This window comes from Antedon bifida, chromosome 2 (assembly GCF_963402885.1).
Source record: "Antedon bifida chromosome 2, ecAntBifi1.1, whole genome shotgun sequence".
Classification (NCBI taxonomy): Eukaryota; Metazoa; Echinodermata; class Crinoidea; order Comatulida; family Antedonidae; genus Antedon; species Antedon bifida.
In genome coordinates, this window is record NC_136227.1 from 9,050,246 (window position 1) to 9,076,024 (window position 25,779).

A 25,779-nucleotide genomic window follows, 5' to 3' on the forward strand; every position below is an offset into this window, starting at 1 on the left:
TTTGAACCAAAATATCCCTATCTAATCCCACTAACTGCAAAAAGTAACAACTTGTAACCAGGTTTGCATAGTGTGAAAACAATTTTGTGAAAATCTCCCCAGTAGTCTTCTATGATATCTTGGGAGAGAAACACACAGATTCCCTGGTATTAAACTGCAATCATATAATCAAATAGCGCCCAACTATATTCCCAGATTTCTAAAGATTCGCGTATGCAAACGTGTAATAAATTGGAAGATCAAGCTATGTTACAAGTTGTAACAATTTATGCAGATGAAAAGGCTATACTTACACATGGCCATAACCTTAAAGATTCTGATTTAATCTTTCTTGAAGATGATCATATGAAATGGTCAATTATTTACAATATGTAAGAATGCAAAGACTAGGCTTAAAGTTTCATCACACCATAAACCTAGTGTGACCGTTATTTGACCCTATATGGTAAATCCTGAAGGATAGACAATTCAACCTTAAAGTCACAGTTTTTTTCAAAACCTTGTATCTCCAATGCTTTTCTAAGATAGGGGTTATGTACCAATTATGTTGTCACAATTTCAAATGACAACATTGTTAGTGCAATAGCCAATCAGAAAGTATACCTAAATTAAAATTTTTATTCTTCATTGTTTTTCATTTTACTAATTTTGTTTAATTTATTAAAATTTTTGGTCATATTTATTTCTACTTTATATTTAATAATATTTTCTTTAAATATTTAGTTTCGTTAGAGATATGTTATTCGGGATCCCATTATCCGAGAATCTGGATAAATATCCTGATTCATTGGGTTCCAGTAGAATCTGTATCTGTATGTGTAAATGGTCATAAGAAGTAGTAACATACTGCATAATCTATATTTTTGTTTACCATTACCGCTCGTGCATTGGTCTTCAGTACCCCATGGTGTCCAAGATAAAATAATAATATGGGATGTTTCAAATATGTTTATCACCATTTTTAAATGATAGTTCTCTTTACCTTTAAAATTTACAATACAATTTTTTGTTTTTATTTTAGATGTTGGTAGTGGAACACCTCCAACATCAGGGATTACCTCAAGTAAGTTGTCATTTCCTCTAGTAAATATATATATATATATATTTTGTTTTTGTTTCTTCTTTTTTATTATTGTGAAGGTAAAAGATTAAGTTTTTAAATCAATGGTACCTTACAGTACAATACAAATCCAATCTTAAAAATCTTATCCGTATTTTACAAATTTCAAAATTTGTTTGATTTCCATATATTAAAGAAAAATATTTAACAGGATGTATTGTTCCACCAAAAACATGAAAAATGAAGATTAATTAAATCAGACTTTGAATAGGTTATTTTGAAGTTTCACTTCTGTAGAATAAATAACTCCAAAAAAGATTGGTTAATTTCTTCTTTACACTGGGTGACAGTCTCCCAGAGAGGGAGAGTGGCATAATGGCTATGAGCGCTCTCTGGCAAAAACCCAAGGGACCCAGAGCATGAGTCCAATGCAACTTCCCTAGCATTGGAGTGCAAAACCTGGGGCCTTTGCCCTGTGTGTTATGCCTCTGCGGAGTAGACCAGTACACAGCTATACAGAATACTGTAGTATGGATGCAAAAGAAAAACCTCCAAAAAACAATATAATTTTTAACAAACATTTTATAATAATATAGTTTCAAATATGTTCACAGCCATTTAATGACATCTCTTTACCTTTAAAATTTACAATACAGTTTTTGTAAATAAGTTTGTGTAATTTTTTTTTTCCAGCAATTGTAGCTTATTACAGGGTTTCATTTATCATCACTAACTTCCCTATTTCTGCTGGTGGATTAGAAGAAGGATCTCCACAATATAACGTCCTTTATGATGAAATAAACAATCAAGTAAGGCAATAGAGATACTATTAAACATATGAAGATTATTCCACTGAAGTTACTGTAGTAACTCCATTTTTTAATGAATAACGTATGATTTTAGTTTTTATGTAGCACAGTCAATGCAATAAACCATGTGTATAATTATACAAAGAAAATCTTGCTAAATAAACCGATTTAAAGAGTAAGCGATTATGTCAAAAATTATTCTACTGCAGTTACTGCAGTAACCACGATTTTTACTGCAATAAATAATGTATTTTTTTAGTTTCAACGTAGACACTTTTTAGACAGGTCCCTGAGCAAAATGCAGTAACTGCAGATTTCAATGTAGAAGTTTATGAGTTAGTCACTGCAATAAACTCTGTGTATGATTGTCCACCACCCCCTGCGTATAAAACAAACAATAAAAAAAAACATCTTTGTTTTAAAAATATGATTATTTACAATTCATAATTTGGAATTATAAATGTTACTAATTTTGTTTCCATTATTTTTAAAGCTTTTTTACATCTATCAAAGTATATCAGGAAGACAAGATATCCAAGGTCTTACATTGATGTAAGTTAACATGTTTACGGTTATTTTAAGTATAATAATCATTATAACACACCTTCATAGATTCTTTGATTGGAGGATTGTGGCTCACATGATATGCAATAATTACTCTATTGAATACTTGCATCACTTATGGTATATGGCCATTAAATTTCGTCATATTCCTGTTGATTTTTGGTGTATGCAGTGTGTTCATTCTTGTTACACAAGAGAAAAAATGCGCGACACATGACTAGGCTGTTGACTGTTTATAATTGTTATAATTGTTCTACTCAGCATTCAAAATTGGAGCATTGGCCTAGTAGTTGTGTTATAAAACATGGTGAAATAGAACCTTTCATCTTTCAACTCATGCAATTATTTGTACAATTGCATTCATAAACATTAATCATTTTTTGTAATATATCAAAAGCCATATATACATTATTCAATGTGAAACAATAAAATACTTTGTAATGTAATAATAGCATAAAGCCAGCCCACTTTTTTTGTGTATCCTATGCTGTTAAGCATAAATATAAATTATGCATGAGCACCGTCCTGTGGCTTCCCGTCGTGTTTCGTAAAGTCCCTAGTGTGTGTGACCGCAAACCAACCTGTAGAGGGTTCCAACCTTTACTGCTCAACTCCTTAGTGACACATAACTCAGTAATTCTTTTTGAAAATTAATAACAATTTTTATACCTAACAGTGTTGAGGATGGTGCGATCCGAGCATCATTTGACATAATTAGTATACAAAATGATGATGGTGTTGAAATCCGTACAGCGCTTTTCTCGGTCATCAGTTCCGGTTCACTTGGCAACTTGCAAGTGGAACCAGAATCACTTACATTCAATACACTTGGAGATGGAGAAACATGTAAGTGATATTTCTATTTGTTAATGGTAAAATCACGTAATCTCACTACTTTACAGTCATGGAAAATGTGGCTTTCATTAAAAAGTCATGGAAAGGTGAAAACAATTTGCTTTTTCAGTGGACACCATTTTAAATAATTATTTCATTTTACTAAAAAATTTTACCTGACCACATGCTATAAAAGTCATGGAAATTCACTTGCAAAAGTTTATGAACATTCATTTTTATCAAAGTCATAAGTCTTCGGGAGTGGAATTGTGTATGTTGTGTCTGGACAAAATCTGGACATTAGAAAATATTTGAACCTGGAGCGAGTTAGTGGCTGAGCGGTTAAGACAGTGGAACCGTAATTCTAGCCTTTTGGCAAAGCTTACTTGCTCCATGGTTCTTTTGGTATTCTTGGATAAGGACTATAAACCGTAGGTCCTGTGTATACAAAAATGCTTTTGTGCACTTTAAAAAATCTAGTACAAGGAGCAGGGAGTTACCCCCGAGTACTAGCTCGCACAGCCACTGTCATGGACAGATGAATTAGTGCCATAGTTGCACTTCAAAGAATATAGTACAAGGAGCAGGGAGTTACCCCCGAGTACTAGCTCGCACAGCCACTGTCATGGACAGATGAATTAGTGCCATAGTTGGCAGCACAGACATGAGGGGGCCCTTAGGAGAGAAGAGGGTTATTGTTGTGGCTATATAGTGATATATAAATATCCATAATCATTATTAACAGAAGCAGTGGTTGTGATTGATCATATTGTACGAAACGATCAATTATGGATATTCCAGATGAGGTCGCTTAAATTATGGTTCCACTGTTTTAACAGCTCAGCCACATCAGATGATGGTGTGAGATTGTAGGCCTAGATGTTATCGGAGCATTTGTATATTTATTGGTACAGTTGGGTGGCCGAGCCGCCGTTTGGATATACGTACCCCAAGTTTAGACTGAATGTCAAGATTACAATATTGGAGTCTTAAAAATCTTAAATATGAAATTCATGTTTTCATTAATACTGCCCTCTATATGTTTTTTTTTTAATTTCTACATTGAAATATAGTACTTATATTTATAATTAGTTGTTTTCAAAGCACTTTGGAATTGTTTTTGAAATGTTAAAGCATTTTTTTAACTATTAAAAAAAATGTCAATGATATACCTATCATTTAGGCCTATATTGATGGCTTTCCCTAAGGGCTTTGTAACCAAACTCTTTCAGGTCACTTTCCAATGGAACATTCCAAGTAGAGGGATGTTTCAGTAGTAGTAGTAGTAGTAGTAGGCTTTTGTAGAAAAATAGTTTTAAATTTATTTTTTAAAAAAATGTAAACATTTGTAATGTAATTTAAAAAACTTAATTATTTTGTTTATATTTATTGAATTTCAAAATTCTTTGAAAGTACTAATATAATATTCAACAAATACAATTTTGCTTTTTTTTAAATTATGTATTTTTTAGATTAACATGTTGAATTTATGCTTATATTTTTTATCATTTTATCATTTAACTATGGATTACCATCAATGTTTTTTAGTGTTGCTGCATTTTAGTAATAGTTCTATACTATGTTAGTCTGTTAGTTTAAAAGCATCTTAAGTTTCCCCTGTAAATGAATCGACTATTCCAATTAAAGAGTATGTAGCAAAGTTTTTTCTGACTGACTGGCACAGATTTAGTGGAGTTCAGTAGTTGCTTGTGTAGAAGCTAGGCTTACTACAACCCAATCCCAGGAGCAGCTGCATCATGTCCCGCGTTTTTCAACTTTGTGAACTATATTTCTTTGCATTTCTTGTAGCTTCTGTTGCGACATCTACAACTGCTCAGCCTAGACCTTGTCGCGGTGATGCGCAGTTCTACTGTTCAAACGGAGACTGTTTAGACTCATTCCGAGTATGCGATGGCTACAGAGATTGCCCGACCGGAGATGATGAACAATCTTGCTCGTGTTCGATACCGGATACATTTGTCTGCGAAACAGGAATATGTATCTTGGGCAGCCTGAGATGCGATGGATTTAGTGACTGTTTCGACGGATCCGACGAGATGAATTGCCAACCGGCAACAACATGTAAGATTTATGAGTTTAGTTGTGCCAATGGCGAGTGTCGTCCAAACAGTGAACGTTGTGATGGCAAATATGATTGTGCTGATTCTAGTGATGAAGATTCCTGCGGTTAGTGCATGAATAGACTTTCCTTCCTTTGCTTTTATTAAGCTCTGTCTACACTATCAAACTTTATGTGACAAAAAAATGTGATTTCATATCACTACCATATTTAAGCATATCACTACCATATTTGGTCACATTCCACTTTTTTTGTCAAACTAGTTTGATAGTGTAGATAAAGCTTTAGAATAGAAAATGAGCAAACAAGCGCCATCTAAAACCAAGCTAATTCTTTTTAAGCCAGTTTTCACTAGGCAAATTTGTTTGCCGAGGAATTAATCGTTGAAAGTGAATAGCTGTGATTTTCATTTTATTTGCTGAGCTTTTTTTTTTTGATTCGCATGAGTGGTCAACATTACGTGACAAACTCATTTCCTTACCTCTGATTGGTTGAATAATTTTTCGCTTCGCAAACAGTAGAGACTATTCAAACTACCAATTTCACTGAAAAACTTAAGGAACTAGAATCACAATTTTAAATCACGTTTATGCTATTTTGAATGTTCGTAATAATAGAAGGATAGGCTTATTTGTTATCATATTTTTGTTTTATCATTATTATCCATACACAATTTCATAAAATTTGTAATTTTTTCTCACAAATAATACAAACATTTGTTAAGAGACGAGCAATAAAATAATTGTTCTTTCTCATTTGGTCAGAATTTTGCTGACGACACTATGCCTCTCTAATTTTAGTAGGTTAAAAACACCTACAGACTTTAACCTACGTCACGGAAGCATTACTGGACTTGCTCGCAAAGCTTTTCCAATAAAACGATTCCTAAAAGATTTTGTAAGGCTTTATATGGCAATTATTTGTTCATCATACACCTAGAAATACAGTTCTAACCTCAATATCCAAATAGTTTTTTAGCACTGTGTTTTTGTAGTCATCACCTAACCAACCTAACATGTAATCCACTTTCATCATCCATAACGTCACTACTTAAAATGTAATAAAATTAAGTATTTTCATATTCTTTTAATACAACTTTCACTTTTATGATTTTCTTATAATTCTAATATTTTGTTAAGGACAGATATTCCCATATTTGGTAAGTAACATTTCTGAAGACTGTTTTGATTCTTTAGTCAAAATACTTAATTTTAAATAATACAGTAATTGTGCCAACCAATGAAGGCATGATGGGATGGAAAGTGGGAAGCGGTATCCTTCTATAATTTTTAATATTGATTTTTTTTTTACCTCAAGCTATATAAACACTATTTGCTTCTTTTTATACATTCTGACATTACCTGTAGTTCATTTGTTGTTTTTATAACCCCTAAACGCTGGTAAAATAGGTGTTTGAAAGCAAATAAAGTATAATAATTGATCATTGTTATGCTCTGTAAACAAGGCTGAACTAAGAACTGTGCTGTTGTACTTTAATACAGTACATACCCCAGGGCAGGTAGCCTTGTGTAACCCCCTCTGTATTCTTTACCCATTATTCAGTTCTTTGCTCCTTGATTTGGAAGCTTATTTCTGTGATTGATCAGTGAATATATTTCTCACAAAATAAATCTTAATTTTAACAAGTATTTAGTATGTAGTCACACATTAAATGAAGGTGCTGTTTAATGTAGAATAATACAGTTACATATAATGTTTTTTGGCATGGTAGATCTTAATTTTTATCTAGCACATAAAAGCTTCACTCCTGCAATGACCCAGTAGTGGAACGCAGATGCTTACATTTCTTCCAGGGCCCTATGTTGAATTCTTAATCTATTACTAATTTTTTTTATTAGTGACTGGAAACAGTCGCCAAGTCTCATAATAAATACTTAAAGTCTGTAAGTCTTAATTCAGTGGCTGTCATCCTGTATAGTTGTCACGGTTAATGATCTTATACTAAACCCGCCAATCAATATACTACTGTGCATATGCTTCCCCTCTCCCTTTCCCTCCCACTTTCTCTCCCTCCCCCTTTCTCTTCCTTCTCCTTTCAATTAAATTAAATTCAATTTCTTTATTGCTGCAAATGCCATCAAGGGCTAATATCCGCTTAAACATACTACATCATACAAACATATACATATTTACATTTAAAATTGTTGTTATCATTACTATAGTTATTATTGTCATACTACTGTTGTTTTTATTATTATAATAATTATTATTTCCCTTCCTCACCTCTTTCCTCTCCCTTTACTTTCTCACCCACTTTCCCTTCTTCCTTCCTCTCTCTTCCCCCCTCTCTCCCCCTCTCCCTTCTTCCTCCTCCTCTCTTAACCAGGCACGGATTTAGACGGAGATAGGCAGGCTTTAGCTCCCCTCTACCAAATTGAACAACCATGTCTTTATCACCTCTTTTTAAGAATAAAATATCAGTAATGTCTACGCATTGAATGCAAAACAAAACACTGTGAACTGTGTGTGAAGAACACACAGAATATGCGCATCTCTAACGCAAGAAATGTTATGTTTATGTTGCTGTGTTTACCGGCAGAACCTCTCCCCCTTTGTTAAATAGGCTTCCGGTAAATCTTTCAACTCAACTCGTGGAACAACGTTTATGTTATTGTGCGAACATTACTATTTTGTTTGCTCCTATTGTAAAGTTTTTACCAACTTCTGAGTCATTAACCTTTGGAGAATTGTAGTTCAGCTGGCAAGAAATACTAATAATGCTCATTAATGTCGTTCCTCTGGAGACTTTTTCTCAATTGAATTCGTCATCATCTACAATAAGAAGCAGATTATCCTTTAAAAAACATGGCTTCTAAAATCAAAATGTGACATTATTGTTGATAAATCTGATTATTCTCCATCAACGTCAATTTATCATTATCAACAACAATAAGAAAGCATATTAAGCAAATTAATATAAATTTAATATTATAGCTTCCGAAAACAAATTAAAAAGTAATTTGTATTATTGTTAACTTTATATCCCATTATATATTCTGATAGCTGCCGTCTTTGTTAATGCCGTACTAGGAGGAGGATATTAAAATCCCATCTAAGTACAATTTTCAATCATTTTAATTCAAATTTACATCGTAAACTGATGTACTGATGGTGGTGAAAATGCTAACTTACCAATCCTAGGGGAGATGCTCCAACTCCCAATTTAACAATTTTGGGAGGTTTACATATTGTTATACAATTTGACACGTTTTAACAGATTTGTATGCTTTTTAATCTCATAGAAAAAATAACTTGCGCAATCGGCATTTCAATGTTTACAAGAGGTGCGTCACACATTTTAGCAACTAATCGGATGTCTGTATCAAATACAAAAATAATCTTCTATAAAACAGAATTCAGACAGTAAACATGGGTTTGAAAAATATTTTATTCTAAAAGCAAAATTTTGGGAGATATTGTTAATATTCTAAAGATTGGAGGATTGGATGTACATTCAAGAGGATCATCATAGTATTGGCCTAAAACAATTTAGAATAAAATAGATATTAACCAGTGGTTCAATACAGTCCACAGTGCTTGCAGAGTATAAATAGTCCCCCACCCCCTCCCCATTTGGGTGAAAAGAACCCCCTGTAACAACCCTGGCTGCAAACAAACATGCACAATTGTTTTCGATTTTGTTGTCATCAATCAAGTTAAACTAATTAATTTAAATCATTATTGTTTACTGTTCTTTCATTCTTGGTATTTTGTCCATAAATCATAACACATTGACCCCATCCTCCACCTTTCATAGTTATAAATCAATTTACTGTATTTATATGGCTTCTCTGTATCATCATCTTTTGGCATTCATCAAGCTGTAAAGATTGATAGATGTAAATCCTACCTATGTACAGCACCTACCTATCAAAAAGTACTGTATGCACAAAAATATGGAAATGTACGTACTATAACAACAATTTTATATTTTATACTCTTAAAAGATAGGTTTCTTTACAGATTATTTAGAATAAACAAATGCTTGCATACGATGGTTAGATATGAATATGAAACATACCTAATAATTAATTTTCTGAAAATTACTGAAAAATATGGTACAATTAAGTTTTAAAAAAAATAGATAACAAAATTAACATTTCAAAAATCATTTGGCTGCCAGCGTCTAAATAATATTTGTTTTACAAATTCTTTTATTGGTTTGTATTTAGAAATAACTTATATAAATGTTATTCATATTTAATAGTTTATACAGGTTCCCACCATGGCATCCTGAAAATGTACTAATGAGAATTTTATGATTATAAATCATGACCCATCAATATGAAAGATGACCCCATCAATATGAAATATGACTGGCCTTCTGCTGAACCAACATCATTTTGAACCCCTTGCTCATCGTAAATATTTCTCAAACCTGTTATTCCCATTTCTTTTTCTTCATTACATCTACTCTTTTTTCTTTTCTTTCATCATATACTGTATATTTAAATGTACATTTACATCTGTTTTTAGAATTTAAATCATAACATTGTAATTTGCAATATTGGTTGTACCTTATCACGCAATACATGGCTCCAGTATCAAATACAATTTTGGAATCCTGTCTTGATTTTGTAGGCCTTCTGGTTTCTCACTCAAGTGTAATCTATTCTATCATTCAAACTGTGATAATTAAGTTGAACTTGAAAAGCTTTCCAAGGTCTTCCAGATTCCAATTGTCTACATTATGACATTCTGTAATTCTCATAATTGATTTAATGCGATTGTTTATTGATTTTTTACAAGAAAATGTTTTTGACAAATCTTACTTAACCTATCGGTAGTAGTACAATTATCCCTATAGGTAGTAGTACAATTATCGATGTTTCCTAGTTTTAAACCCGGAAGATAATTATTATAAGTTGTCAAATCCGTGGGAAAAGTAAGTTTCCCTGGATTTTATGTTTGCATCGTCCAGCCTAAAAAACATGTTTCCTCAATAATATCCTTCGCTCTGGACTTTTTTTCAGTCAGGCTAAAAACTCAAATGTTCAGTTTGACCAAGTAAGGTCTAAAGCCTGTTTTCTAAATAACAAATTATATTTACAAGAATCAGAACATGTGTTAAGATTGGTTTTTCAATTTCTTCACATAGATAAAAAGACATAGAAAAAATATACTTCGGCTACTAACCAATCAGATGATTTTTTAATTTTCCAATGTCATAGTTGTTTATTGTCTTTTTATGGTCACAATTCGTTTACTAATATAATAACTGTTTTAAAATAATTGTTTGTCTTTTCATCATCATGCATTATAATTTTATCATTTTATTTTTAAATATTATCTTAATAATTAAATAAATTACTTGTAATAATAATCTTCAGATCTTCCACCAAATGTTTGTGGTGACAATCAATTCCGCTGTTTGCAAGATTTTGAATGCATCGATGAAAGATTTGTCTGTGATAGATACTTTGACTGTGATGACGATTCAGATGAAGACAACTGTGGTGGTAAGTGTACAATTTGACATGTACTTTATTCCAATAAATAATGATTATAAGTACACATCTTATTAAGTAACAGTAATAACATATGTACACAGTAGTACAGATATGAGTTACATCAAGAGTTAGTACCAGTTTCATTTTACAAGGTCCCTTCTGAAATTAAGTTCATTAATTTAATGGCCTCCAGAAATATTAATTTAGTTGAAAAATGTATAAATTTATTGTTTGTGCATTTAAAAAAAGATATAATTCATTTTAAATCTAATGTTTGTATTTAATATGTATATACGTACAAACTAAGTACATATTATTAAATAAATTAAGTAAGTAAGTAAGTAAACATTGAATAAATAAATGCACATTTGAATTAAAGTACATACTTATACTTATAGTTAAAGTATATAGTATATAAAGTACATTAGAATAATCAACTAACATTTAACTAGGAAACTTATAGAGTAAGTAGTACACACAATTAACTGAAATAAAATGTTGTAAAATAGTATAGGAAAACAAGTAACAGTTACAAATAAGTAATTGGAAACTTAAAACTATCAAACATTTATTTTATTGTATAGTTATGAATATTAACCTTTTATGAAAAACTTTAACTTTTAACTTTTGACTGTTATGCACACACCAACACAACATAAGCAGGTGTGAGGTGGTAAGTGTAGGATACCCTATGCTCCTATTATTGATTGAATGTATTTGATAAAATGTTAGGGATAAATGTTTTCATAATGATATAAGTATTCAAAGGAGTAATACTTCTCTCTACCAAGAATAAATTCTTGTATGTATGTTAATTTTATATGGAATATAATGATGTTTTAAATAATAAATTTGAAAAAAAATACCTATGATTACGGAAAAAACCCACTCTCCCCTGCTACAGTATGTCTTGCTTGCTTGTATTCCAGTCACCGATACCCACAACATTGTCATTTTTTGTCAATACTTTGCCTTTAAATTTATCAATTATATATTATTATATTTACAGTAGATTTTTCAAAATTGTTCTTTCCTTTAGTAGTTTTGACGAAAATATTTTGGTAATATAATGTATGAATCAGTATGCTGTTCAAAAGTATTTTTAAGTAATAAAAGTCACACAGATCTGGTTGAATTTCATTTAGGAATTTTAACAGACTGATATTGCTAACAAATATGTATATTGGCTTTCAGACAAATTATCCTTTTGGTGTTCTCAAAGGTGATAAAAAAGTTCAAGAATTGATTTGGGAAAGTAGGCAATAAATAGTAGGAGACATGCAATGGTGCTTCCAGTGTTGGCTGTTCTTTTTTTTGTATAAACTTTGAACTTCTATTTACAGTTTTTAGTCATCTATTTAGGGCCTGTTTCTGCTGCAACTGCTCAAAATACAGTATAAAATACGGTATTTTTTATACCGTATTTTTTAGTACCCCGTTTCTGCTAACAATACTTCTTGGGTGGTCGTGTTAAATTTCATCCTTTTTACCCAAATTGCCATTCATTTTAATTTGGTCGATAATTAAAAGTCGCAATAAAGGAAGTTTTACTCACTTTCAACAGGCTAGCCCTAGTGATGTTGTGAGAGCACAGAAAACATCGTAATGGGGACAACTAAATTCGTTGCTCCCCGAGTTATTGTCTTTTGCAATGTTGTACTGCTTTCGCAGGCTCTTAGCTTTGAGTTTACATGCTTTGGAGACAAGTCTATTCCGTACTCCTGCTTTATTTTTTTAGAAATGTCTTTATAAATGTGGTTGTCCCTTTTATTACCTTTTAGTTGGCCAGACATTTAGCTTCCCCTCCCCCTCCTTCCCCACACCCTCCTTCCCCACACAGATTTATATAGTAAATACTGTGACGTCTTTCGCTCCACATTTTCGCCGAATATATCTATACAGCTAACAGCAACAGAAAATAAAAAGACGATGTTGACCTCATGTCGTAGGTCAAACAAAATACGGTATTTTTTATTGGCAGCAGAAAAGGGTACAAAAAATACGGTATAAATTTGTAAATACCGTATTTTATCCACAAATTTTGTGGGGAAAATACGGTATACAAAATACGGTATTTTTTTTATGAGCGCAGTTTCTGCTGTCAACAAAATATGGTATAAATACGGTATTCAAAAAATACCGTATAAAATACGGTATTTTCTTGGCAGCAGAAACAGGGCCCTAGTTACATATTATGGAGATTTAAATTTGCGACGATTTCCAAGTTCTTTTTCCAGTCTGTTAGAACTAGTTCAGTTTTTTGCAACAACCTTAAAAACCCAAAAAGTTTCAAATGAGTATGTATTTATTTATTTATTTATTTATTTTATTTTATTTTATATATATTTGTCCTCAAGCTTAACTGGAAACTGAGGAAATTCGGATTAGGCCCTCCACGGACCCACGGCGGCCAGCAGTGCAGCGCCTACCATATCAGCACACCGGGAGACGATCCCCTACTCTTTTCGAATAGTGTACCAAGTTCTTTAACGTGCACTGTTAAGTACACGGGACCAACGGCTTTACATCCCATCCGAAGGATGAGGCAATGAGAGTAAAGCATCTTGCCTAAGGATGCAATTAGTATGGTACAGATAACCTCGAACACATGCCTATCACATGCTAGTCCGATATTACCCTTACACCATCACTCTCCAGTATATACAGCACCCGCCGCGATTTCTGAACGGTCTCCCATCCAGAACGCAACCGGGCCCAACGTTGCTTAACTTCGGTGATCTGACGAGAACCGGTGTTTCAACGCAGTATTGCCGTATGTGATAAGTTTTAAGCAATTTAAGTTAAAACGGATAGATAGAGATGGGTAAACAAAAGGAAAGAGGGCCCCCCCCCCCCCACAAAAAAAAAGAACGAAAACCATACTGCTTTGTTGACTTTACTACCAATTAAGGAGCTTACAAAATTGATAGAGTTGTGATTTACAGGAAAGGTTGGAAGTTGTGTGTTCTGTAGTGAACGTTCTTTTTAAGTTTAGGAACCATAACTAAGGTCAACAGGGAATATTTTAAGGTTAGTTGGAGATTCATACAATGAAGGAACAATTTAATGCATCACTACATATTACTCAGGTAAACTCATAAAGTGGAATTGTTGCTTGTAGTTTATTTATCCATGTGTGCGAAAGGGCGTGGCTAGGGATCAATCAATCAATCAAACATTGTTAATGATGAAGCTAATGGTTACAATAATGTATTTTCCTAGTATTAAATGCTTATAATTGCAACATCTGATATGCTTATGTCTGTAATTGTAAATCAGTAAGCACGTCTTATAAACAAGCAAAAAATGCATAATATGATCCTCATGATGAGTCATTCTTAGTTTACATTTACTGCCAATGTTTTCTGCCTTACTGCCAGTGTGATCTTTAGTTACCTTAGTGCCAATAGGGTCTTACATTTGGTTTACTTTACTGCCAAATGTGGTCTTTGCCTTACTGTTATTGTCTTTAGTTTCCTTGACTAAAATGTGGGCTCTACCGTACTGCCAGTGTGGTCTTTAGTTTACCTTACTGCCAAAAGGGGTCTTTACCTTTCTGCCAGTGTGGTTTTTAGTTTACCTTACTGCCAAAAGGGGTCTTTACCTTTCTGCCAGTGTGGTTTTTAGTTTACCTTACTGCCAAAAGGGTCTTTACCTTTCTGCCAGTGTGGTTTTTAGTTTACCTTACTGCCAAAAGGGGTCTTTACCTTTCTGCCAGTGTGGTTTTTTGTTTACATTACTGCCAAAAGGGTCTTTACCTTTCTGCCAGTGTGGTTTTTAGTTTACCTTACTGCCAAAGGGGTCTTTACCTTTCTGCCATTAGGGTCTTTAGATACCTTACTGCTATTAGGGTCTTACTGTCAGATGGGATCTAACTTTAGGACCTAAGCATTGATGTGTCGCTGGTCATCGCCAGGACCTAAAAACTATCAAAACTGTATCAAAGACTGGAGGAGGAAGCACATCACAACCTCTCTGGATCTCGCATTAAATTAACTTGATCTGACTTCATTGGTTGTCGCAAACCTTACTTGTAAAAAAAATATCACAGAGTATAAGAATAACAAAAAATAGTAATCTAATATAAAACAAATTAATTGATCAAATTTGTGTGCTATTCTTTAGCCGTTTATAGAAAAACTACCCACAATGTGTCACATAATCCATATGAGCACTGGAATGCATTCCAAAATGCAATGGTCAAATTTTCAAGACCTTTAACTCTGTTCAGACCATATGAATTTAATTAATGTTTTTCACATGGGCTTATCAATTTATCTAAGATTGTTTTCCATTGTTTAAATTTATGATTTAATCTGCATAATATTAGCTACTGTTTAAGTGTTGTCTTAGTTTACATAAATACCTTCTGTTGTTTTCAAAGCTGCGGTCCCTACCGAGACAGGTTTTCGACCGAAAATTTATCAAAATAAAATTATTTTCTTTGTAAATAGTAACTGCACCCGCTGGGTATGTCCTCAGCTACTGATAAGAAAGAATAACAAGATGCTTTTTTATTTTTAATAGGGAAGATTATGATATTTAATAGCTTTATATGTATTTAGTTGCTAACGTGAGGTGTGTGATCTTAGGCCTTTGATAGTTAATCATTTGAAGGTTTAACATCAAGCTGATGAATAATATTACATATTATGTTTCAATACCCCAAAGCTAAGAAAAAGATTTGTTTAAATGTTTAGCCGACCAATTTTGTTTTTGTTGCATCCACAAATTAAAGAGTAGAGAGAGCATTTTTAATTATGAAAATGTTGCTGTAGACGGGTATAAATTTGTAAAAATTGCATTTCACACAAACGCAAAAGAATTACAATAAATACAAGAACAAAATTAATAATTCCCTTAATTTAAAGAGAATTCTAATTAGGTGAATGACCAAGGTTTATTTATTTATTATGGCCCTACAGTTTTCTGTTTTTACTAGGAAATATTCCTAAATTGATGTACTGTATAATACTTTGTTTTATTTTTGTTTTGATTGTTTGTTTGTTTGTTGTTTATTTCAATCAATCAATCAATTATAGAACATGGCTATATAGTTGCAAACAAATAAATATATTGGTGACTTCACAAATACATTATATTCAAATCCTAGGTTATCTATACCTTCAATGAGCTTAATTATTAAATAGCATGTCCTCTGTCACATTTATTTGCATCATATTTAGCTCAGTTGAGCACTTGATTTATTTTTATGTCATCTATTAGCAAAAGATATTAAAATATTTGAAGGTATGTGTAGACAACTTTAGAATGCCCTTAAGATAAACTAGTTAGTTGAATGTTTCTTATAGGCCTACATTGTTTTATGAACTCTTCGCCCACCAACAAAATGAAATTGTAGACAGTGATGTTTATGACCTTTAGTTAACAGAGAATAAAGTCTTGTTAAGAAACAAAAACCATTCCTCTCACATGCTAGTTCAATATCTCTTGCCATACACCATTGCTCAACCATTCCAACATTATGTATGAAAAAATGTACACTAAATGACATGAAAATATCGATACTTTCAAATTATACAGCATACTGTACAAAGGCTCATGAAGACCACCCAAAACTATTTTTTCCGAGATAAACGAGGGGAAAACAAAAATCAAAACAATATATCCACATTTGCTTTTGAATTCATTTCAGAGGATTTCAAAAAATGTATAAACCAGATATGTCTTTATATCTAGATAGTGCACCTGTCAAGTTACATTTTGACATCAAAATGTTTGTGTTGATTACAGTATAATACATATAAGGGCTTGTCTATGCGATCATCTCTATTGTGCGACATAAATTCAAGAATTAGTGCTGTTATAAGTACCATATTGAAAGGGTTTCAATGTGCAAGCTGACTTGAACATACTCCAGTAAGGTGTCTACATATTTGAATATTCAGTTAATTTCATGGTTGTTCTTCCATGGACATGCACATACAAAAATAGTTATTTAAAAAATGTTTAGGTCTTCCAAGCCACACAGCCTATAAATCTCAACATGGAATCGCCCACGAAACCTTTTTTACCCTATCCACCCGTTAACTCCTTAACTTGTTGATACCTAAGCCTAATCCCTACATTCTTCTTGTCCTGTATTTGTCACACAGCATAAATAAGAAGAATATTAAGATTTCTTTTGGAAGTTTTTGTTGATAATAAAACATGCAATATAATTGATTAAAAATAAAGCTTTGTTTCCATTTGGATACAGCGACTTAGGCACAACAGTAATTTGACCAATCACAAGCAACAGTTTGGATGAACCATTGCAACAGGATTGGTAATTTACTTTGTGTGCTTCCGTCCGTCCGTTCGTGTGTTGCATCCAAGTTAGAACCAAGCGTAAGCCATTGCACTGTAGAGTACTAAACCTTTTGTAACCTTTAAGTGGCAAGTCCGAATGCGCAATTATTCAGTTGTCACTCCTGGACGTATTTAAAAGATAAATTCTAGTGTGTGTCATTTATACCATAATACAGTAGTCTAATTGTTGAATCTCTGTTTATATTATACAATGAGCTGTATCTTTCAGTTTACTTTAGCTATAAAAGCTACCAATAGACAGTTTGATAATTGTTCAGGACTTGAATATATTTGTAAAGCTAATTCTTAGGAAAACATTGTAAGTGCCATAAAGCTTTTAAATAGTATTGTTGCTGATTCATCAATTTGAAAATTATACACCCTATAATAGTGACCCCCTTTCACCAACTTGATAGGAAAATATCTTAGCACTAGTACATCTTTTAAATGTATTGCAAAAACAGAAAAGACACTATTATTGGTGTGAACAATGCTTAAACTTGTGGAATATCCTTGGAGAATACTAAACCTCTACCTAACTCACCTAACTTACCCCTTTCTTTAGTTACTTATAGGTGGGAAATATCATAGCAACACATCTTTTGAATGGTTTAACCAAAAAAGACCAGATATTATATAGGTATATATTGTGGACTTTCTTTAGCACTAGATAGTATCTTTAAAAAAATAGATTTATTGCAGAGTATTTTAAGTAAAATCTTGCTTGTTTATCATTTAATTTAATTGTTTTGCATAAAGTTTTTTCAATAGAATATGCCATCCACAAGTAGTTGGCAGGAAATGCAAAACAAAACTGAATCCCTATGGCTAAGTATTTCCCCTCTTACCCAGTAAAAATCTTTCACGGGGGTGTGAATGATAGATTGAACTGCTTTAAACTTAAGTTAAATATTTTAAAAGTAATAGTTGATCTAGCTATTTGAAATTTCTAAACCCTAAATTGACCACTTTAGCAACATAATACAATATCAATCATAGCATCAACCCATTGAAATGTTTGCTATTATGTGCATACAACAATGATGTACAGTGGGTGTGATCAATTGACAGAACTGCCTTCCTCAGGCTATACCAAGCACATCTAAGTTATGTAATTAGATACACAACTATAAACTATGTATTGTTGAAAGTAAAGTTTATTTATTGACTTTTGTCAAAAAAAGTCTAGGCTGCCTACAATGAGAAACTTTTCGCTGAATAACTATGTATTGACCATGTACTGAGGTGATGATTGGTCTTTATTGTGCATAAACCACGAAAAGGAGGCCTAACTATTGATAGTAAAGTGTACAATTGTTTGATATTCAGAACTATATAAATGTTTACTTTTAAATTTTGGTGTATTTATTTATACTCCCTGGATTGCAATTACTGTTATTAATATTTAAGTGTATTTAGTTTTCTGTAGGGTATACCTTTATTTTCAGTTCTTAGGCCTTTACTAGGACTTTTGCCTGGGGAAAATGTCAATGGGCACTTGAGTTAACTTGGTTGAATATGACACTTTGGGTTTAACACTCACAAACCAACAGAAAATAATATCACCATATATACGTTTCTTGCTTTTCAGTTCTGAAGTTTTAGAGAGTTTTGTACATTTTTGCCCCGAGCTTTAAAAAATCCTGTCATATTATGACATAATAACATCTAGGATAATAAACACCAATAATGTTAAATAATGGTTATTATATATTATTTTCATCAAGACTTATCCTATATAGTTTTTTTATTTGCACAAAAAAAAACATACACAAGAACAAAGTTCCCACTTACAGGCAATGTTTGACAAAAAAATATATATATATGACTTCACTTTTTATATTTATATATATATCTTTTTATTGTACATTTTTTATATTACCTTTTTAACATTTTATATGTGTTTTTTATTAGTCTTTCACATTTCCATATGCTTTTCTTATGATCCTTGTTCACTTTCACATCTCCGATTTCTCTTGCAATGGACCCCATTGGAAATAAATTGACATGTCGATTTTATGGGTCGTCCTTGCATCCATTCACTTTGGTTTTAATCAATTTTAATATTCCAATTGTTTGTTTTTTTTTCTTTGTTAAAAATTTTAAATGTATTGTTGAATGGATGCTAAATGAATAAATGAAAATGAAAAAAAAATTCTAGGATTAAAAAACTCTTGTTTTTTTGTAGGGAAAATGTATATTTATCTATTTATCGTCCATTGTTATCATCATAGTATAAACGGGCCTTAAAACATATCATGTCAGAAATGGACCATGTGTGACTGAATGAACCATTCATGAATAAATAAAGTTATTATGAACTGTATCTTATTCAGAATACTGTCTCTGATACAATCACAGGTGACTTCACTCACTTACGCTTATGTACACCTCCCACTTAGCAGGGTTACAAACAGTCCCTACACACAGTAATTAACACTAAAGTTTGTGTCTCTTTGTATAATATTTCCAGAGTTTGTTTACTGTAGTTTGAATAATAACGTTAAGTTATAGGATTTGGAATAAACTTTATAGGGTGTAAATTTCATACTTTATATCTCTAGAAAGTTACCCTGCTAACATCAGGTCATTTTAAGAAGTTAAGCAGGGGAAGTTTTAAGCCAGTAGACAAATTCACATTAGGGAGCTTTCGCATCGGGATGTTAAATGAAGGAGACGTAATTAACAGAGCGTGAAGGTTATTTTGAGAAATAAGCGACGACAGTCAACCTTCTCCTAGACATAGTTCGCAGACCATACACACAGACTTGTTGGCCATGTTAGCCATACTAGGTTTTACTGTAGTTAGCAACGTTCCAACACAAGTTAGAATGTGTAACCAGAGTTGAGAATTCCTACACACCTGAACATAATTTTGTTATGTTTTATGGGTGAACCTTACACCAGAAGACCAAATTGTAGTAAACTGGGTCGGTTTTGGGTCCCCTCCCTTGAAACATGAATTGGGTCAAGGTTGATGTTAGGTGCTTTAAAAAAATATTTTGTGGGTGTGCTCAAAACCACCAGTATTAGGTTGGACCCCATTCTATGAACATAAAATTAGGTCAAGTTTAGTGACATGCTTTATGTTTTATAAGAATAAAAAGCAACACTAGGAGTTAAATAAAAAGGATGTAGATATTTATTATAAAATACAAAAAAATAATTTCAATAAATTTGCAAAAATGCATACTGCGAGTGTAAATTTAACTGAAAAACATTTAATTTTACACGTCGATAAACCTCTTTTTGCGTTGACCTTAAGGTAGCCTACTTAACCCAGACTTCACCCTAGGGGTACATATTAGAACAATGATGTGTTATTATTTAGTCAAAGGCACATTTAACAAATACAATATGGCAAATTTGTTAAATTCTCGTAAAATATGTAGCTTATTGAGAATGAGGAATATTTTTGTTTTGTTAACTTTCCAAGTCAATATATTCTTGTATTTGTGTAATTTTAACTTTTACACACCTGAGTTGTCTCTATGTATTCTGGTGACTAATAATGTACATTTCTTATTAAAGTTGTATTATTATATCAGGGGTCAAATGTAGTATGAGATGTGTGCTGGGAGACATTTCTTTTCTACACTCATTACTGAACCAACACCTTTCAAGATGTGTTTTGTGTAAATAAAAGTAAAATGAAACGAATAAATAAAAACTAAGTTCTGTTCCATAGTGACAGCCAGTCTTGAGACCATATTCGCTAAAATGAAACAAGAGTGTAAAAATCACTTCTTATACACAATATAAATAGACGTATACCAAAACCCCAAATCAAAAACACTGAGAATAATGAAGACTACAATGGTATGAACATATTATGATAAGACAACAACAAAAAATGCATGAAACAATTCTAACAGAAAAGTATAAAAGACCAAGATTGCCGCAAGAGAAGAGGATGATGATGATACATAATCATTTTAAATTTAATTTAAATTTTCTTTTTTCAGTAATAACAACATTGCCCCCATCAACTACCATTCAGCCACCAATTTTTCCATGTCGTGAAGGGCAAGCCACTTGTAACAATGGACAATGTATACAGAGAAGTTTCGTTTGTGACGGAGATAAAGATTGCGCAGATAACTCTGATGAAATTGGTTGTGGAGGTAATGTTACACAGAGATGTATTAGAAAATTCTAGGGTGGGTTTTCAAAAGTTAAAGGTAGTGAAAAAAGATAGCCAAACTTGGATTTCTTTGATTGAGGCTGTGTTGAAATTAGGATGGATGGTGTAAAAATGTAAAATACGTTTTTGCTACTAGGCGTATTTGTTTACACAAATCGAAAGTGTCATCTTATACACATGCATGTTCATGTTTCCATCTTCCAGATCCCTTTTGATGATAAATTATAGGTTCTTGAGTTTTTCACTTAAGTTAAATTGGAATAGTTGCTACAGCAGACGTGCGATGGAAATCAAAATCAAAATCACAGCTATAGTAGTGCACAGGATAGCATTCTTTTATCATTGGATTTGTGCGAATAAATGCGCATAATGGAAAACAGGCTCAGGAGTAGAAATATATTAAAATTAGTTTGAATTCCTCTTTAGGTGGCGACAGATGCGAACCCAATGAGTTTCAGTGCAATAACGGCTTCTGCGCATTGAAGATTTGGCGATGTGATGGAGACACTGATTGCACGGATGGCTCTGATGAAATAAATTGTCGTACGTAAATTAATCCGTAATTCTATTGAAATGACTAAAATGATAATAATATTGTAAAACCAAAAATGGAATTTCTGTCCCCTTTGCACTGGGATATATTCATATATATAGGCCTCTAGCCCAGAATATTTACTTAATTTGTTGCATTATTGGTCTAGGGTATGGCATTGGCTGGTCGGGTTACGCCAACATATCTTTAGTAGATTGATTGATTGATTGATTTTATTCGATATTCATAAAAATAGTTAAAATATACAATGCACATATTAAAAAAGAATACCAGGATAACCCATTAAGTCGACAAATAAAAAGTAAACTTATTTCCAATGGGGAAATAGTAGTAGTTAGTTTAGTTGCATACCATAGCCTATACCACTCGCTCAAGTGATGATTTCAATTAAGTTATCATATGTATATTTAATAGCTACTGGTTCACCCAATGATGCTTGCAGTGCACAAGAATACCAGTGTCTCAATTCAAAAGAGTGTATTCCAAAAGCATATAGATGCGATGATGAGATGGACTGTATTGACCGATCGGATGAAATTGGTTGCGGTAAGTTGAAACTATGATCGTATTGAAAGATTATCAGTGCCTAATGTGTGCTGTGAAACCTCATGCTTTAGTTTATAACTAGTGTAGGTGTGACAATGATTCCAGTCCTCCTTTTTTTGTTATTTCATGCGCATTCAACGACGAGTAACTCGCCAAATACAGGATGGATAAACTATTAATATATTTATCGTGCTTATAAACTAAGTTTCGTTTGAGGCTTAGGGAGTGGAGTTGAAAGAATCGTGAGTTATAACCCTGGTACAAGGTCAGGATTTGAACCTTGGAATTGGAAGGCTAGAACGTTAACCACTAGGCTAATCCACTACAAATAGTTTTGGATTACTATAAGAACACATTTATTTCTTCTCTTTATTTTAGCTGCACCTGTCATCATAAAACCTCCGACTCCTCGCAAGACCTACTATGTCGGTGACACCATTACACTAATTTGTGAAGCAGAAGGAATACCTTACCCACACATTACATGGCGTCTTAATTGGGGAAGTCTACCCGTGTCATACAGGGTAAGAAATCGCATCACCATCTCGATCACCATATTTTATTTAATCTCGTTTTTGCCTCAATCACTGTAAAGAATGAGTTAAGCTGATCTAAATTATTTAACTCCGATATACCGCAATATGACTTAACTACCCTGCAGTTTAAATCTGATAGACCACAGTTTAACTTAAAGACCATGTACACACAGCTATTGAGTTTCAAAATGTTTTAATGCTCCCCTATTATCGGCAATGTTTAAAGGTTTTAATCCTACAACATGGGTTTACAGTATGTCTTTTAGGGATATTTGTTCCTTGCAATATTTTTCATTCTTTAGATAACAACTACTAGTGTGCAAGGCAATGGTGTACTGACCATCACAGATGCACGTAAAACAGACCAAGGAGCCTACACGTGTGAAGCTACGAATGTTAAAGACAGTATCTTAGCAATTCCAGATGCTATCATTATTGTTCTTGGTAAGTTTCACTCTGACATCCTCTTAAAGATTTTCCCCTGAAAAAATAATTCTTCAACATTTTTTTGTATCATTGTATCTACTTTGACCAAAAATTGAATTGAAAAAAACTTATTAACCTGAAAAAACTTAAAGCAAAAAAATAGTCAAATTGGCTGCAAATTTTTATTATTAGTGAAAACATAATTTTTCTATGGAAGAGATTAACTCTATAAATTAATTAACTCAAAATAGTTTTGTTCCAACAAACAGTAGCCTACAAAAAAATTAAAACTGGCGACACATTGAATGACAGGAGTATCAGTCATGCGGTTTAGGAGGAGATAGAGTAACACATTTTGTGTTAGTGGTTATTATATATAGATAGATTGTAAACTATATAATATTTTAAACATTTTTGTATTGAATTTTCAGACCGAGGAACAGATATTTGTCAGCAACCAACATTTAATGATAATGCTGAAATCCTTGATGATTGTATTGACTGTTTCTGTTTTGGTATTACATCAACATGCTACAGCAGTGGTTACTATGAATCGGAAGTAAGATATTTGGTTTTATAACACACCAAAATAAATTCCTTGACCTTTGATTGGACAATTTTAGGTCACATGGCATACAATAGTAAGACATGTTGATATTCAACATATGTTTATGTCCAACACAGTTTTTGTCACATAGTGCTAAAGATATGTTCATATTCAAAATGTTTCACCCAGCATACTGCTATATGTTTGTTTGTTTATGTTCAACATGGTTTACACAAACTTCTAGGGACATGGGTTTAACATCCAACATGGTTCAACCAAACTTCCAGGGACATGGGTTTAACATCCAACCATGGTTTACCAAACTTCTAGTGACATGTGTTTAACATACCAACATGGTTCAACCAAACTTCTAGTGACTTTAACATACCAACATGGTTCAACCAAACTTTTAGTGACATGAGTTTAACATCCAACATGGTTCAAACAAACTTCTAGTGATATGGGTTTAACATCCAACATGGTTCAACATATTCAACATATGTTTATGTCCAACACAGTTTTTGTCACATAGTGCTAAAGATATGTTCATATTCAAAATGTTTCACCCAGCATACTGCTATATGTTTGTTTGTTTATGTTCAACATGGTTTACACAAACTTCTAGGGACATGGGTTTAACATCCAATATGGTTCAACCAAACTTCTAGGGACATGGGTTTATCCAACATGGTTCAACCAAACTTCTAGGGACATAGGTTTAACATCCAACATGGTTCTAACATCCAACATATTTCAACCAAACTTCCAGGGACATGGGTTTAACATCCAACCATGGTTTACCAAACTTCTAGTGACATGTGTTTAACATACCAACATGGTTCAACCAAACTTCTAGTGACTTTAACATACCAACATGGTTCAACCAAACTTTTAGTGACATGAGTTTAACATCCAACATGGTTCAAACAAACTTCTAGTGATATGGGTTTAACATCCAACATGGTTCAACCAAACTTCTAGTGACATGGGTTTAACATCCAACATGGTTCAACCAAACTTCTAGTGACATGGGTTTAACATCCAACATGGTTCAACCAAACTTCTAGTGACATGGGTTTAACATACAACATGGTTCAACCAAACTTCTAGTGACATGGGTTTAACATCCAACATGGTTCAACCAAACTTCTAGTGACATGGGTTTAACATTCAACATGGTTCAACCAAACTTTTAGTGACATGGGTTTAACATACCAACATGGTTCAACCAAACCTCTAGTGACATAGGTTTAACATCCAACATGGTTCAACCAAACTTCTAGTGACATGGGTTTAACATCCAACATGGTTCAACCAAACTTCTAGTGACATGGGTTTAACATCCAACATGGTTCAAACAAACTTCTAGTGACATGGGTTTAACATCCAACATGGTTCAACCAAACTTCTAGTGACATGGGTTTAACATCCAACATAGTTCAAACAAACTTATAGTGACATGTCCAACACAGTTCGTCATTACTCTTATCTTTTTTAAATAAATTTATTGCAGATTACAATTCCATTTGACATTCAAGACGACACATTTGGTGTCCAGTTAATCCATGAGAGGGATGGTAATCAAACATCTATGTCAGCATATGTGCAAGTGTACTCACAAAGCAAGTCCATTGCTGGCCGTGAGCTTTATAGACTCCCTGGAGGAGATCTCTACTGGTTTCTGCCAAGTCTTTTTACTGGTAACCAGGTGTGTAAAGTGATGGTATAATGATAATATTGGACTAGCCTGTGTTTGAGCCTATCTGTACCATAGTGATTGTATCATTTAGGCAAGATGTTTTTTACTCGATCATTGCCTCTTCCTTCGGATGGGATGGTTGGTCCCGTGTGCATATAGTGCATGTTAAAGAACTTGGTATTCGAAAAAGAGTAGGGG

At 32.9% G+C, this 25,779-nt stretch overlaps 1 protein-coding gene across 3 annotated transcripts in view; it reads left to right on the top strand.

Annotated features, from left to right (window-relative positions):
• The window catches only part of LOC144836186 (basement membrane-specific heparan sulfate proteoglycan core protein-like), a 99,422-nt gene that overhangs the window by 24,220 nt on the left and 49,423 nt on the right, over positions 1 to 25,779 (top strand). For 2 of the 3 annotated variants that reach the window (XM_078691421.1, XM_078691423.1), the window contains exons 6-18: positions 1,022 to 1,063; positions 1,754 to 1,869; positions 2,363 to 2,421; positions 3,110 to 3,279; positions 5,077 to 5,454; positions 10,699 to 10,827; positions 21,096 to 21,254; positions 21,701 to 21,817; positions 22,242 to 22,373; positions 22,752 to 22,897; positions 23,212 to 23,353; positions 23,767 to 23,894; positions 25,396 to 25,590. In XM_078691421.1, the coding sequence (XP_078547547.1) occupies positions 1,022 to 1,063; positions 1,754 to 1,869; positions 2,363 to 2,421; positions 3,110 to 3,279; positions 5,077 to 5,454; positions 10,699 to 10,827; positions 21,096 to 21,254; positions 21,701 to 21,817; positions 22,242 to 22,373; positions 22,752 to 22,897; positions 23,212 to 23,353; positions 23,767 to 23,894; positions 25,396 to 25,590 (1,913 nt within the window). The remainder of the gene's footprint in view (positions 1 to 1,021; positions 1,064 to 1,753; positions 1,870 to 2,362; positions 2,422 to 3,109; positions 3,280 to 5,076; positions 5,455 to 10,698; positions 10,828 to 21,095; positions 21,255 to 21,700; positions 21,818 to 22,241; positions 22,374 to 22,751; positions 22,898 to 23,211; positions 23,354 to 23,766; positions 23,895 to 25,395; positions 25,591 to 25,779) is intronic. The other variant, XM_078691422.1, reaches the window with a different exon arrangement.